The 15443-nt window shown below is 53.9% G+C and overlaps 1 protein-coding gene across 1 annotated transcript; it reads left to right on the forward strand.

Moving 5' to 3' along the window:
- The first annotated feature begins 1043 nt into the window (after window positions 1–1043).
- VPS18 (VPS18 core subunit of CORVET and HOPS complexes) lies at window positions 1044–10210 on the forward strand. The gene is made up of 5 exons (XM_025998493.2): window positions 1044–1587; window positions 2640–2781; window positions 5716–5807; window positions 5963–7833; window positions 8862–10210. Exons 1-5 carry the CDS (start codon window positions 1497–1499, stop codon window positions 9585–9587), a joined length of 2922 nt encoding a protein of 973 aa, XP_025854278.1. The 5' UTR covers window positions 1044–1496; the 3' UTR covers window positions 9588–10210.
- Window positions 10211–15443: the final 5233 nt, after the last annotated feature.

The raw sequence follows: 15443 nt of genomic DNA on the forward strand, positions 1-15443 counted from the left end.
GACCTAGGCAGGTGGAAGAGGGAAACTGAAACACAGTCACACTGGCTTTGGACTCCTCACCAACCTTCAAGATCACTTGTCCCTCATTCCTGCAGGCTTTCCAGGTATTTGCTCCTCTGTGCTCCCACAGCAGTATGGCCGTGTCCCTGGGTAAGCCTCACCAGGGCTGAGACTTTTGTCTGTTTTTTTGTCTGTCAGGCCCCCAGAGCCTGGAATAGTGCCTGGCAGAGAGTGTGCACTCACTTGTGAAAGAGTGAGCTTCTGAACAAATCCATCCACCGCTTTTCTAGCATTATCTACTGGTTCATCGTCCCTGCAGATTTATGACCTTCAAGGACGGTATTGTACTTAATCTGTGACTCCAGCACCTAGCACCTAAGGCAAGGCACAAAGTAGGTGCTCTATGCTGTTTTGAATGAGTGAATGGACGTGAATGGAAGCAGTCCGACACCCCGGGGCCGTGCTTGGCGTTTTCGGCCACTCCTTCGCCACTGCGGAGCCGGTCAGAGGCAGGTTAGGTAGCACTTGCCTTCCTTTGGCCAAGTCCACTTCCGGAAAGCTGGTGGGCCCCTCTATGTGGGAGAGGAGAGGCCAGAGCTGCTTGCCTCTGTCTTGTGACGGTAGGATCAAGACAGCGATTAGATTGAGGAGCGGGAGGATCCTGAGGACCGGGGGCAGCGGCCTGTTCGGAGAGGTCGGAGCGGGAGCCGGACGAGGAGGCTGAGCGGTGCGAGGGAGGAAAGCCTGGGGCATGCAAGGAGCCGGAGACCGGCCCGGAGGCTGGGGCTGGAAGGCGCTGAGCCGGTAAGGGAAGGGCCTAAAAAAGCCGGGACTGCCTCCTCGCGTCAAAGCTCGGAACTGCACCAGGGTCCTATACCGAAGGGCCGGGGTTCCGCGGGGCCAGCCCGGCCCCCAGCAGGCCTGCCCCTCTAGCGCGTCCCGGGCTCCGCCTCCAGCCGAGAGCTCCTGCAGCACTTCCGGCTCCGCCCTCAGGGGCTGACCGGGCCCAGGCCCTGCCCCGCCCCCGCCTTGGCCCCGCCCCCGCCTTGGCCCCGCCTCCTCTCCCGTCGCCCTCCCCGCCTCCTAGCGGCCGGCCGCGATTCGTTCCTACGCTAGCAGACGTGGGGTTCTGAGAACCCGGAAGTTACGTTATAGGCGCGCGTCCCGGGGGCGGGAGTCAGCTGAGCTGCCGGGGCGAGGTTGGGATCTTCTGGAAGCGGCTGAAGGGAGCCAGTGATCTTTTAGGGGGCGGGAGCAGGGTGCAGGACTGCGCCAGATTCAGGGGGTGGGCTCCCCGGGCTTCTCGCTCTATAAGGCGAGAGCGAGAAAATCCTCGGGAATTTTAAGAGGAGGAGTGGGCGGCGGATTGCCAAGATCTGTCAGGTTCTTGTCGCGGCTGGGGAGACGTAGTTTCCAATCCAGGGCGACGGGGATCCCTGGGGGAAGCCCTGTTGTAGTCCCTGGGCCCGGGACGGAGGGTCCAGAGGCCGGGCACCATGGCGTCCATCCTGGATGAATACGAGGACTCCCTGTCCCGCTCAGCCGTCTTGCAGCCGGGCTGCCCCAGCGTGGGCATCCCCCACTCGGGTAAGGGAGTGAAGGGTGCCGCTCACCCTATCCGCTCACCTGGCACCTTCGGGGGACGATCAGGGGAGTAACTCCAAGAGGTCCGGTTCATCGCCCGGAGGTGCAAGTCCAGGTCTAGGCCCCCGATTCTCCTCAGGCTCTCTCGGCCCCCAGCTGGTGGATGGTCGAAGTTTGAAAAGAGCAGCAAGAGCAGCCTCGTGATCTACGCCCTGCCACTAGGGTCCTGAGAGGAAACTGGGACCTAGATAAGGAAGTGACTTGTCTACAGAGCCACTGTTGAGAGAACTGAGACTAGGCTTCAGGCTTCAGCCAGAGCTTATGCTTTTCCTACCAGGCCCCATCTGGAGGTGGGAGGAAGAGAGTGGTCAAAGAAAATGGTGGAAGGGGAATGTTGTAGGGGAAGGAAGGCTGGTTCTAGAGGGAATTTCGTCGCTGAACAGGGAAAAATGAAGTTATTTTAGGCCTTTGCTAGATCTGGGTGAGGCCTGGTGTTGAGGGGAAATTTTTGTAGAAAGTAGGACAGAGTGAGCAGAGGGGTCTGAAGTGCTGGGATATTTTGTGCAATGGTAAAAACATGAGAGCAAAAGCTAGAGAGAAAGAAGCTGCAGTTTGATTGGAACTGTTCCCCAGGGCTCCCTCTGCCTTCATTCTTCTGGAGACTCAGAGCATTACTGCATGGGCAGGGAGGAAGGGAGAGAGTGGATCTAGAATACTTCAGTTGAGCTGGGATTGCTGGGCCCAAGACTGACGAGGGGAAACATCCAACCCTTCCCCCTCGGTACCATTGGGAGCAGGTACATGACAGTGCAGCAGCAGGCCTATGGTTCAAAGAATCCACCCCTCGGGGCTGTCATTATGTGTGAAAAGAGCCCAGGATCCCTATTGTTGAGGTGATTAGCAGACTACTTGATATATTGATAGTTAAACTTTTAACCAAGGGCTTGGGGTAGGAATATGTTGGGAAGGTGGGGTGGAAACTTTTTTTTGTTGCCTCTCCTTGTCCTTCCTCCATGTTTTCCATAGCTAAGCTTTAATTCCCTCCTTTCCTGTAGGGTATGTGAATGCCCAGCTAGAGAAGGAAGTGCCCATCTTCACGAAGCAGCGCATTGACTTTACCCCTTCTGAGCGTATTACCAGTCTTGTCGTCTCTTGTAATCAGCTCTGCATGAGCCTGGGCAAGGACACACTACTCCGGTAAGTGAGAGCCCAAAAGGTTTAGGAGTAGGGAGTAGATTAGTGGTATTTGGGGACTGATCACTGACTGGGGCCTTTCTTTCACTGCAGATGAAATAGTAGATTTGGAATTTTCCAGAAATATCCATTCCCAAAGAGAATTAATGTAGTTAAATCAGGTAGACCTGGATCAGATCCCAGATTTCCACTTACCAGCAAGTCATCCCCAGTCTCTCTAAATGTGTCCCTTCATCTGTTAAAGATAGTACCAACTCACAAATTAGTCACATTGATCAGGGGAACTGTCTAGAGTCCTAAAGTAAATCCACTATAAATGGAAATAATATATCTCAATAAAACTGGAAATAAATACATACATACATACATACGTTAAGTGGAAATAATATATAACAAAGGTGTCAGCAAGCAAAATCGTTTATCCAGAATAACTACCTGGGATAAAACAGAACTAAGCTTCTATATCACAAAAAAAAGTTCCAGGTAGAATAATGATTTAAATATAAAAAATACACTGAATGTCAAAAGAATATTTAATGGGAGCACCTGGGTGGTTCAGTCAGTAAAACGTTTGACTCCTGATTTGGGCTCAGGTCATGATTTTGGGGATTAAGTCTCACATATCGAGCTCTGTGCTGGGCATGGAGCTTGCTTGAGATTCCCTCTTTCTCTTCCCTCCCTTTTCAAAAAAATTAAAATATAAAATTTTAAAAAAATAAGAGAGGGGTGTCTAAGTGGCTCGGTTGGTTAGGCATCTGATTCTTGATTTCAGTTCAGGTCATGATCTCAGGATTATGAGATCAAGTCCTGCATTGGACTGAGCACAAAGCTTGCTTAAGACTCTCTTCTCCCTCTCCCTCTGTCCCTCCCCATACCCCCTTCCACTCGTGGACTCGAGTGTGCACACTCTCTCTTTCTCTCTCTAAAATAAGTTAAGTAAGTAAAAAATGATAAACTTATAAGAAAAAGCATTTCAATCAGGTCACGGTCAAAGATGGTGGGAAAGGGATCCCTGGGTGGCGCAGAGGTTTGGCGCCTGCCTTTGGCCCAGGGCGCGATCCTGGAGACCCGGGATCGAGTCCCACATCAGGCTTCCGGTGCATGGAGCCTGCTTCTCCCTCTGCCTGTGTCTCTGCCTCTCTCTCTCTCTCTTTCTGTGTGACTATCATAAATAAATAAAAATTTAAAAAAATTATAATAAAAAAAAAAGATGGTGGGAAAATGATGTTTTTCCACATGATTAAGGATTTACATCCCTATTCCTTAAAAAAACCCTTACAAATTAATAAGAAAAAGACACTTCAGGAGAAAAGGGAGGGCAAAGAATATAAACCAGCAATTTACAAAAGAAGAACTCTGCCTTTCTAGTAAACATCTAAAAATATTTTCAGCCTTTGGGTTGTACAGTACCATGTTTTTAACCTATCAGATTGACAAAAATTAGAAACAGTAACATACAGTGCTGGTGAAGACACACAAAGGAGGACTCTCACATGCTGCTGGTGACAGTGTAAATTGCCACCATGTTTTTGGAAAAGTAATCTGGCAGCATTATTTGTAGTAGGAAAAACTGGACCCAAACTGAATGCCCATCAAACAGGAAAAAGATAAAATTATGGTTGAGCCGTAAAGGGGAAAATTATGCAGTTTTTGAAATAGTTAGAACTGTATCTGTTGACACAGTAGAATGTTCATGAAATATCATCAAGTGAGAATAGGAAGTTATAAATTTTTTTTAAAATGCTGAGTATCTTTTTTTTTTAAAGATTTTATTTATTTATTCATGAGAGACACACAGAGAGGCAGAGACACAGGCACAGTCTCAATCGAGTGATGTGGGACTTGATCCTGGGACTCCGAGATCACGCCCTGGGCCAAAGGCAGATGCCCAACCACTGAGCCACCCAGGCGTCCCAGCAAGTTATAAATTAATATGTATATATACAGACACAACATGAAGAATTTTTTGTAAAAACATAAAAACTGAGGAAACAACTATGTTGTAAGCATGGAGAAAGACATTAAAACCAATTTTGTCTATGGAGAATGGCACGTTTTAGAAGAAATCACTATACATCTTTGATTGTTTAGAATGAGCATATAATTTGAAAAGAATTTAATAAGGGAAATATAACTTACAGGAACACTTGTCAAGGTTATCATGAAGATTTTTTTTTTTTTTTTAAGATTTTATTTAAGAGAGAGGGAGCAAGCATGAGGGTGGGGGAGGGCAGAGAGAGAGAAAAAAAGAGGCAGATTCCCTGGATATGGGACTCCAGGCTCGATCCCAGGACCCTGAGATCATGACCTGAGCCAAAGGCAGACATTTAATCGACTGAGCCACCCGGGTTATCCCCAAGGTTATCCTGAAGATTAATTGAGCTCTACTAGGTTAAGCTCTTGGCATGGTGCTTGGTATATAGAAAGTGCTCAGTAACTGTTAGCAATCTGGTTGCCTGTCTTCCCAGACGTACTGCAGATCTACTGAGAAGAGGAAAAGACTTGTTAGTGACTTCTCAAAATGAAACGGAAGAATTCTCAGGGTGGAGGGTTCTTTTTTTTTTTTAATTTTTTTTTTTTTAATTTATGATAGTCACACAACAGAGAGAGAGAGGCAGAGACACAGGCAGAGGGAGAAGCAGGCTCCATGCGCTGAGAGCCCGACGTGGGATTCGATCCAGGTCTCCAGGATCACGCCCTGGGCCAAAGGCAGGCCCTAAACCGCTGCGCCACCCAGGGATCCCCAGGGTGGAGGGTTCTTAAGTAGGACCCTGTATGTATTTCAGAGTTCCCTTGGGATTGTATGCAGAATTTTATGTGTGAATATAGATTTCAGGGCAGAAGGACTGTGGCTTTCATCAGATTATAAAGAGGTTTGTGATTCCAAAAAATGATCTGTCCTTCTCTGGAGTGATGCTGTGACTCTTGTCTCAACAGCATTGACTTGGGCAAGGCAAACGAACCCAACCACGTGGAGCTGGGGCGCAAGGATGATGCCAAGGTTCACAAGATGTTTCTGGACCACACTGGTAAATGGTGGTGGAGGTCTGAGGTTGGAGGGCGAGTGGAGCAGAGGGTAGGTCACTGCCTGAGCAGGTGGGATCTGAGAGTGGTGAAGGCAAGGAGGAGGCTGAGGGTGGGAATGGCAGTGTTCTGTAAGGTGCCATCCTCTCCCCCACTCCAGGCTCTCACCTGCTGATTGCTCTGAGCAGCACTGAGGTCCTCTATGTGAACCGTAACGGACAGAAGGTACGGCCACTGGCACGGTGGAAGGGGCAGCTGGTGGAGAGTGTGGGCTGGAACAAGGCACTGGGCAGTGAGAGCAGCACAGGCCCCATCCTGGTCGGCACTGCCCAAGGCCAGATCTTCGAAGCAGAGCTCTCCGCCAGTGAGGGTGGGCTTTTCGGCCCTGCCCCAGATCTCTACTTCCGCCCATTGTATGTTCTAAATGAAGAAGGGGGTCCAGCACCTGTGTGCTCCCTTGAGGCTGAGCGAGGCCCTGATGGGCGTGGCTTCGTGATCGCCACCACCCGGCAGCGCCTCTTCCAGTTCATAGGCCGAGCAGCCGAGGGAGCTGAGGCCCAGGGCTTCTCGGGGCTCTTTGCTGCCTACGCTGACCACCCACCCCCATTCCGTGAGTTCCCCAGCAGTCTGGGCTACAGCGAGTTGGCCTTCTATACCCCCAAACTGCGTTCTGCACCTCGGGCCTTTGCCTGGATGATGGGGGACGGCGTGTTGTATGGAGCATTGGACTGTGGGCGCCCCGATTCCCTGCTGAGCGAGGAGCGTGTCTGGGAGTACCCAGAGGGGGTAGGTCCTGGGGCCAGCCCACCCCTGGCCATCGTCCTGACCCAGTTTCACTTCCTGCTGCTGCTGGCTGACCGTGTAGAGGCAGTGTGCACCCTGACGGGGCAGGTGGTGCTGCGGGATCACTTCCTGGAGAAGTTTGGGCCACTGAAGCACATGGTGAAGGACTCTTCCACAGGCCACCTGTGGGCCTACACTGAGCGAGCCGTCTTCCGCTACCACGTACAGCGGGAGGCCCGAGATGTCTGGCGCACCTACCTGGACATGAACCGCTTCGACCTGGCCAAAGAGTATTGCCGAGAGCGGCCTGACTGCCTGGACACTGTCCTGGCCCGAGAGGCTGATTTCTGTTTTCGTCAACGCCGTTACCTGGAGAGCGCCCGCTGCTATGCCCTGACTCAGAGCTACTTTGAGGAAATCGCCCTCAAGTTCTTGGAGGCCCGACAGGAGGAGGCTCTAGCTGAGTTCCTACAGCGAAAACTGGCCAGTTTGAAGCCTGCTGAGCGAACCCAGGCCACGCTGCTTACCACCTGGCTGACAGAGCTTTACCTGAGCCGGCTAGGAGCACTACAGGGTGATCCTGAGGCCCTGAACTTATACCGGGAAACACGGGAGCGCTTCCGGTCCTTCCTCAGCAGTCCCCGCCACAAAGAGTGGCTCTTTGCCAGCCGGGCCTCCATCCACGAACTGCTGGCCAGCCATGGGGACACGGAACATATGGTGTACTTTGCCGTGATCATGCAGGACTATGAGCGGGTGGTGGCATACCACTGCCAGCACGAGGCCTACGAGGAAGCCCTGGCTGTGCTTGCTCGCCACCGTGACCCCCAGCTCTTCTATAAGTTCTCACCCATCCTCATCCGTCACATTCCTCGCCAGCTGGTAGATGCTTGGATTGAGCTGGGCAGCCGCCTGGACGCCCGGCAGCTCATCCCTGCCCTGGTGAACTACAGCCAGGGTGGTGAGGCCCAGCAGGTGAGCCAGGCCATCCGCTACATGGAGTTCTGCGTGAATGTGCTGGGTGAGACTGAGCAGGCTATTCACAATTACCTGCTGTCGCTCTATGCCCGAGGCCAGCCTGCCTCACTGCTGGCCTACCTTGAGCAGGCAGGGGCCAGCCCACACCGTGTGCATTACGACCTCAAGTATGCGCTGCGGCTTTGTGCTGAGCACGGCCACCACCGTGCTTGTGTCCACGTCTACAAGGTCCTAGAGCTGTATGAGGAGGCCGTGGACTTGGCCCTGCAGGTGAGCCAATGAGTTTTGACCCCTCCAGCACAGGGCCCTGGAGAGCAGTCTCATCAGATGCTGAGGGTTTGGAGTGGGGGGCTGTGGCTAGAGGGTGCTGACTACTCTTGTGGAAAGGTGCTATAGTATAGAGTTTAAGAACATGGACTCTGAGGCCAGCGTTTGAAGTCTGGTTCTGCCACTTAATAAGCTGTATGACCTCAGGCTGATTTCCAACCCTCTCTTTGCCTCAGATCATTCAGCCGCAAATGGGATAATATTCTAGTACTTCCCTCCTAGGGTTGATGAGCATAGTGTATACGGAAAGTGCTCAGAACAGTGCTTGCCCTGCTGGTAAGTTCTACACGTGTGCTAGTGCTAGCAATTGCGTTACAGTCACAACTGCCGGAGGGGAGGGTGCTGAGTTACATTTTTCAATCATGAGTTATCACGTGCCTTTGGATAATATGAAATGCTTAGTGAAAATGCAAATTCCTGGGCCTGAATCCAGGACTTGCTGTATTAGAAAGTCGAAGGTGGGGCCCAAAAATCTGTATTTTGAATATGCTCCCTAAATGATTTTTAAATTTGCCAAAAATCAGGGGTGCCTGAGTGGCTCAGTCAGCTGAGTGTCTTCAGCTCAGGCTATGATCCCGGGGTCTTGGGATCGAGCCTCAGATCAGGCTCCTGCTCAGCGGGGAGTCTACCTCTCCATCTCGCTCTGCCTCTCACCCCTACCCCCACCCATGCTCTTTCTCACTCGCTCTCAAATAATAAAATCTTTAAATAAATAAAATAAATTTGCCCAAATCAAAGCCCCCTCATCGTAGGTAGCTTGTACAAAGCTTTGACAGGGCCAGGCCTGTGATTGAGACAGGTTCCTTTCTGGACCCCCAGAAGCCCCCACATTTCTTGCTGCCCAGAATGTTGGGAATCCTTCCTTGGGACCTCTCCTGGGGCCCAGGTTCCCCCTGGGCATCTGTGTCTCCCACAGTCTCTGTTCCAAGGGGGCAAGGGTCTTGACCCTACCCCTCGCGGTCTCCCCACAGGTGGATGTGGACCTGGCCAAACAGTGTGCCGACTTGCCTGAGGAGGACGAGGAACTGCGTAAGAAACTGTGGCTGAAGATCGCTCGGCACGTGGTGCAAGAGGAGGAAGACGTGCAGACAGCCATGGCCTGCCTGGCCAGCTGCCCCCTGCTCAAGATTGAGGATGTGCTGCCCTTCTTTCCTGACTTCGTCACCATCGACCACTTCAAGGAGGCGATCTGCAGCTCGCTCAGGGCCTACAACCACCACATCCAAGAGCTGCAGCGGGAGATGGAGGAGGCCACAGCCAGTGCCCAGCGCATCCGGCGAGACCTACAGGAACTGCGGGGCCGGTATGGGGCAGTGGAGCCCCAGGACAAGTGCGCCACCTGCGACTTCCCCCTGCTCAACCGGCCTTTTTACCTTTTCCTCTGTGGCCACATGTTCCATGCTGACTGCCTGCTGCAGGCTGTGCGGCCGGGCCTGCCCGCCTACAAGCAGGCCCGGCTGGAGGAGCTGCAGCGGAAGCTGGGAGCTGCTCCGGCCCCTACCAAGGGCTCCACCCGTGCCAAGGAGGCTGAGGCAGGGGCAGCCACAGCGGGGCCCAGTCGGGAGCAGCTTAAGGCTGACCTGGATGAACTGGTGGCAGCTGAGTGCGTGTACTGTGGGGAGCTGATGATCCGCTCCATTGACCGGCCCTTCATTGACCCCCAGCGCTATGAGGAGGAGCACCTCAGTTGGCTGTAGGAGGGTGTGGCCCTGCTGGGTGGGCAAGCGGCCAGGGGCACTCGCCCCCTCTGGGGAAGGCCCCCTGGGGTTCTGTGCTCGGTCATCAAGACTGCTGGGCTGTGACAGCATCAGGGAGAGTGGGAGTATAGCTGTTGCTGTAAGGTGCCATCCGTGAGTGCGTTCTGCCACTGTCCTGTCCGCGCTCTTCTTCAGAGCTGCTCTAGAGCTGCTGTTATGCCAAGCCGTCTGCCTGCCTCCCAGTAGAGGGCCTTAGTGTGGAGAGGTCAGAATTCTGACCCCATCACTGTCCCCCCTCCATCTAACAGTTCTCTTTTCCTTTTTACTTTCCACAGGCATCCTGTTCACTTCTACAGTGAGACTAGCATTCTTTCTTTTCACTTCATGGCTCTTCTCTCTCAGAGGAAGGCCTCTCCCATATCTGCCCCTAGATCCCAGAAACCGAAAGACAGCCCCTCCAAGCCCTGGACGTAGAGGATGGGAAAGGTGATGCCAGTGGTGGGTGCCTCTCATGTACACCTTCTGGGGCTCTGGTGTGTGTGGGTGCCCTGGGGAAGAGGGCTTCATGGAGGCCAGTGGGAGATGGTGATGGGGTTGGGGAGCATTAAACTGCCTGCACTGCACTGGGGGCTCTGGACTTGATGGCTTTGTGTTGATGCTGGTCTGAGAAGTGTGTGAGTCATTTCCAGGGGGGTACCACAGGGAGGCTGCTGAGACCCTGAACGCTTTCCAGCCGTGGCCTTCACTCCCTCAGCTGGAGATGTGACCAATTGATTTTGCTATTCTTGTGATTTGCTCACTCCCTTGTCCCTCCTCCATCCTCTCTGACTCCAGGCTTCAGCTGGAACCCCTGGCCCACCATCCTCTCAGAGCAAGAACTGTCCTCAATTTGGCCGGCAGGTGGTGCTGCTCCCCACAGAATCCTTCACAGGCAACTGGGGGACACTGATTTCTTGTCACCTTCTCCACTGCTGCTTCCTCGGTCTGTTCCTCCCTAGCATGTTCTGGGAGTCTATACTGCCTAATCGTGAATCTAAGTCCTCATCCTTCTTCCTGCCATTAGCCCTTAGGCCTGCTAGATTTTGTGTGCCCTTCCCTTTGCCAGCCTGGATCCTTGCATCCCCAGCTTCTGCCAGCTTTGAGACTGCCACTGCCACCATCCATAGTGTTTGGCAGATAGATTTTTCCTCATCTGACTCCTGTGACCTGCCCCTCCCTGTCCAGATTACACTTTTGTAGTTTTGGCTACCCTAGGGAGTCCTGGATCAGGGCCTTCCTGTGACATCAGAGAGCACCCTTTGCTCCATGGACTGGGGTTCACAGTCCACTGCCCTGCAGTATGGGTGTGGTCTGTCAGCTGCCCAGACTGAAACAAAATAACAAAATAAGTGGGTGTTCCTAGAATGAGGCGAGTGAAGCCCCCTGACTGGTGACTGCAGGCTTTTCTCTCCCCTGCAGACTAGCCCTTCTCCAAGACCTTCACCTCCTGCAGTCCTGGTGAAGTCTTGCCCTGCTGAGGTACCTCCAACCACTAGAACAACAGTGTCTCCTTGTGGCCTCTGCCAATGGACAGGCTAGAAGCTGCCCATCTTTGATGAGCCTCAGACTCCCCATCTTCCACCTAAAGCAAGAGGGAGCAAATGTGAAGCAGTTGGTAATCACTGGGTGGTGTGAGAACATCCTAATCCTGTTCCTCGTGTACCCAGAAGATTTAAAGGGCTCTTGTTCCCTCTTCCCATGTGGCCTAAGGCTCCCCTCATACCTAGACCAGCCCAGTAGAGGACTAAGGGGTACTGTTCCCCACTATCAGTATTAGGTCTAAACTTTGACCTGCCACTTACATGGTCACTTGCTTAGAACAGCTTGGGTTGTCTGTCTCTGCACATAATGGGTGCCTAATACATGTTAGTTAAACAAACACAGCCTTATCGCTCCCTCCTCCCGGAGGACTTGACTAAGACAGCCTGGGATGCCCTTCCCCCTTCTGTCCTCTCTGGAGCCTGCCCATCTGGTCCTAGGCTGCTTCCTCTTTCCTGGAAAAAAAGGCCTCAGGCTTCCTTGGCACTGACAGAATGGGGTTCCGTTGAGTCAGGGCAACGGGAAGCCACAGCTCTTAGATCCCTGGAAACTAAGCAAGGCCTGGAATGGAGGGGAGAGAGAAGGCCCTTGGGGCCTTGGCCCTAAGCCTGGGGAGGGCCAGAAGGGGGTGTGGTGGGGGAGCAGCTGTGTGGGCAGAGACCAAGATGAATGAGCTACTCCTGGAGCTGTCACTGGAAATAGGAGGAGTGGCCACAGGGAGTGACGCTGAGAACAGGGCAGGAGGCCCGTAAACAAGGAAGCCACCTGGGGGAGACTCAGGGCGGTCACTGGTCCTGGGGAGCAGGTGCTTCCTGAGGCGCGCCCTTGAGAGGGCTCTAGGGGGCTGCCTGGCCAAGTCATCAGCTGGCACGAGGGGGCGCTGTCGACTGGCTTCCCGAAACCACTGGCTCCTTTCCACCGCTCCACGGGGAGTGGCCATCGGAGGGTGTGACGACCCAGGTCTGAGCCCTGGCTTTCCCCGCCGGCGGCCCTCCCTTCTGTCCCTAAGGCAGGCTGGACAAGGGCACTAGCCCTGGCAGGTAGGGCACGGGGCTCCAAGCTGGCCAGCACGGGTGTGAGCTCATTCCCCCAGGACCACCAGTTCTTGCATCCCCCCTCCCCCACCCCAGAGCTTAGGTTGCACACTGGGCCCCCACTGACTTCATTGGTTGGGAGGGGGCTCCGAGGCTACCAGGCTCCAGGCTGCCCTTGGAGCTGCCCCCCTGGCGCCAGGGAAACAAAAGGTTAGGGGGCCCAGAGGGAGTTATCTGGCCCCAACACCACCAAGGGATGGGGAGGGGCCCAGGAGGGGCATACCTCCTCCCCACTCCCCGAGCTCTGCAGATTCTTCGAGACACTTTCACAGGCGGAAATTCCCAGAGGTCAGAGGAGGGAAACGGTTAATTCCTTTTATTCAATGGGTCCCCCCTACACGCCTCCCCCCAGCTTCCTCCCTCCACTTCCCGCCCCCCCCTGTGTGAACAGGAAGTGGAGAGGAAAAGGCTCTGAGCTGAGCAGCTGGGAGCAGGAGGCAGGGAGTGGGCGGCCGGCTTGGTGCCAGCCCTGCCCAGGCCTCTTGGTTGCTTGCTGGAGGGCCAGACCCACTGTGGCCTGGGAAAGAACCTGCAGCCCTGCTGACGAGTGGCAGCGGAGCCCGGTAACAGCCTAGTGTCAGAGCCTCTTCTCTCAACCTGCTTCTAGGTCAAAGGCTGCTGCCAGAAGGGCGCAAGGCATCCTCCGTCCAAGACACAGCTGCCCTTGCCACTGCAGCCCCACCCCCACCGCAGGCTGGGCATCCTGAGGCTGGCAGGCATCTCTTCAGGCAGCCGCCAGTCCTGGCACTGGCTCCAGCACTCAGCCCCTCGGCCCTGCCAGTTCTTTGAAGCTCATGCAGTGCTTCCTGTTTGGGGCAGGCAATGCCAGAGCCCCTCCCCCACCATTGTTCTGTAGAGACCATAGGTCCATCTGTTGCCCCATGGTGGGGCCCCTAGGCAGTGCCACACGGGAGCAGCACCACAAAGGACCCTGCTGGCAGCTTTGATTGTGTGGAGTGAAGCTGGGGCCTGAAGCAGGTTGAGGGTGAATGGTGGTCAGAGGCAGGCCTGGCGTGGGCAGTGGGGCTAAGAAGGAGGATGCTAGGTAGTTCTAGTCCCAGGGCAATCAGAGCCCCCAGGTTCCCCCTCCACCTGGAATGTGGCTAGGATGCTATTCAGGGAGCTCTACCTGCTGAAGCCACCAGGAAAGGAACGCCATTCTCACGCCCAGTCTCCAAAAGGGGAAACCGAGGCAGGGGGCCAACTTTGGTCTAGGATGGCTGATAAAGGAGGCACAAAGTACTGTTCTTCTCTCAAGGGGATTAGCCCTTCTTGCTGATTGCCCTCTGATTGGGTGCTTGTGGCAGGGAGTGGCCAAGCTCTCCTCTCCCCAAGCTCTTTGCTGTTTCTCAGCTTCTACCTTGAAGTAGCTCTTGAGCTGAGAAGTCAGGAACCACACAGGGTCACTGCGAGGTTAGGGTGGCCCTAGGTTGGTGACCAGCAACCAGTGTGCACTGAGAACAAGCCCAGGCAGGCCCAGCAGGAAAAGAGAAAGGGGCATTGGTCTGGCCCCAGGAAAACGGGTGCTGCTGAAGTTCCTAGATGGTCGGAGCTGAGTCTGTTTCCCAGGTGCGGGGGCAGGCGCTGTGTATCTGCAGCTCACCTCCTCTGCCTAATCTCACAGCTCTGCCTCCAACCTCCTTCCTCCCACAGGGCTGGAAGCCCAGACGAGGTCTACCCCACTTCCCTTACCAGATTCTCTGGCTTCTCACCAGCCCAGAACCTGAACTACCTAGACCATGCCTCCCGAAGGTCAACAGTGCCGAGACCTTGGCTGCTCTTGTTCAAAGAAAAGCCTTCATGGGTGTTTGGTGCCTGAAATTGAAATGCTGAGCGTCCCTGGTGGAAGCTGGGCCGAGAGGTCCACACCCCTGTTTAGTGTCCTCTATTCCTCCACCCCAATCTCTGTGGGATTGTCAGGATGCTGAGAGGAACCCAGTTGGAAAACCATTGAGCTGCCCATCCCACCTGGTGAACTTAACAGATACTGAATCTCAGAGGAGAAATTGGTGGCTGACGTGAAGCTGTAGCCAGCATCCCGTCCCTTCTCCATGAGATTCACCATAGGAACCCCCATGCCCATTGGGAGCCAAACACTGTCCTTGGCTTCACTGTGCTCACTCTCCATCTCTAGCTAAAAATGCATTGAGCTGAGGGAAAGGGCAGTGATTTGGAAAGAGTAAGTGTTAAGTCTCTGCCATTTACCGGCTGTCAGGTTAACCATCCCCTCAGAACTTCCAATATCTTCACTCTAAAATGTGAATAAATATTACAGAACTTGGAGGCTCAAGTGTAGCTTAGACAAGAACAGTGCAGCATATCAGGCCAGGCCCCTGAACAATTCCTGTTGGCTTGTTTCTCTTCCACTTCATTCTCTGCCTCATTCCTCTGGGACTGGGACCCTGTAAGCCCTATCTTGGCTCTTCCCTCACAAAGCCCTCTGATCTTCTCTTTGGGAAGCAGAGAGGAATTGGGAGAAAGAGATTGCTTGAGAAGGCTTCTCTGGTCTCTCAAAAGATGACAATTCTAGGGAAGAGGTTCAGGATGATCCTGAGAGAGGAATCCCTCAGGCATGTAGAATATGGCCACTGAGGGCAGCCTGGGTGGCTCAGCAATTTAGCACTGCCTTTAGCCTGGGGCCTGATCCTGAAGACCTGGGATGGAGTCCCACATCGGGCTCCCGGCATGGAGCCTGCTTCTCCCTCTGCCTGTGTCTCTGCCTCTGTGTGTGTGTGTCTCATGAATAAATAAATAAATAAAATCTTCTAAAAAATCTTAAAAAAAAGAATATGGCCACTGAGGTAGGACAGGAGTGCTGCCTTGGGGGGTGGGGTTCCAGTTTCCTGGAGGACAGAGGACACTACTCTTGCTCCAGGGGCAGATAGGATAGGCTGAGGGAGCTGGGCCAGGCGTGGCTCCTGTGCCAGCCTGCCCTCAGGGTCCAGCCCAGAGCTTGCATAACAGCCTGGCTGGCTGGCTGGCACTCCCCTGGGAGCTTCAGGAAGCCCCTCTTGTCCCCCATAACCTTTGACCCCTCAGGCCTGTGCAGGCCAGAATTCCAGGCAGCTGTCCTCTCTTTTACCTTCTGTTCCTGGCCATTTCCCTTTAAGGCTGGAACTCAGAGATACCCCAAACTCCCACTTTATAGCTCATCCTTTTACATGCTATCTGGTACAGACCACCT

This window comes from Vulpes vulpes, chromosome 15 (genome assembly GCF_048418805.1).
Source record: "Vulpes vulpes isolate BD-2025 chromosome 15, VulVul3, whole genome shotgun sequence".
Taxonomy (NCBI): domain Eukaryota; kingdom Metazoa; phylum Chordata; class Mammalia; order Carnivora; family Canidae; genus Vulpes; species Vulpes vulpes.

Excerpts from the sequence above, each read along its gene's own strand:
- VPS18 (XM_025998493.2), top strand. The coding sequence starts at position 1,497 with ATGGCGTCCATCCTGGATGAATACGAGGACTCCCTGTCCCGCTCAGCC. Across the intron at positions 1,588-2,639 it reads CGTGGGCATCCCCCACTCGG|GGTATGTGAATGCCCAGCTA; the intron begins GTAAGGGAGTGA and ends CCTTTCCTGTAG. Across the intron at positions 7,834-8,861 it reads CCGTGGACTTGGCCCTGCAG|GTGGATGTGGACCTGGCCAA; the intron begins GTGAGCCAATGA and ends GTCTCCCCACAG.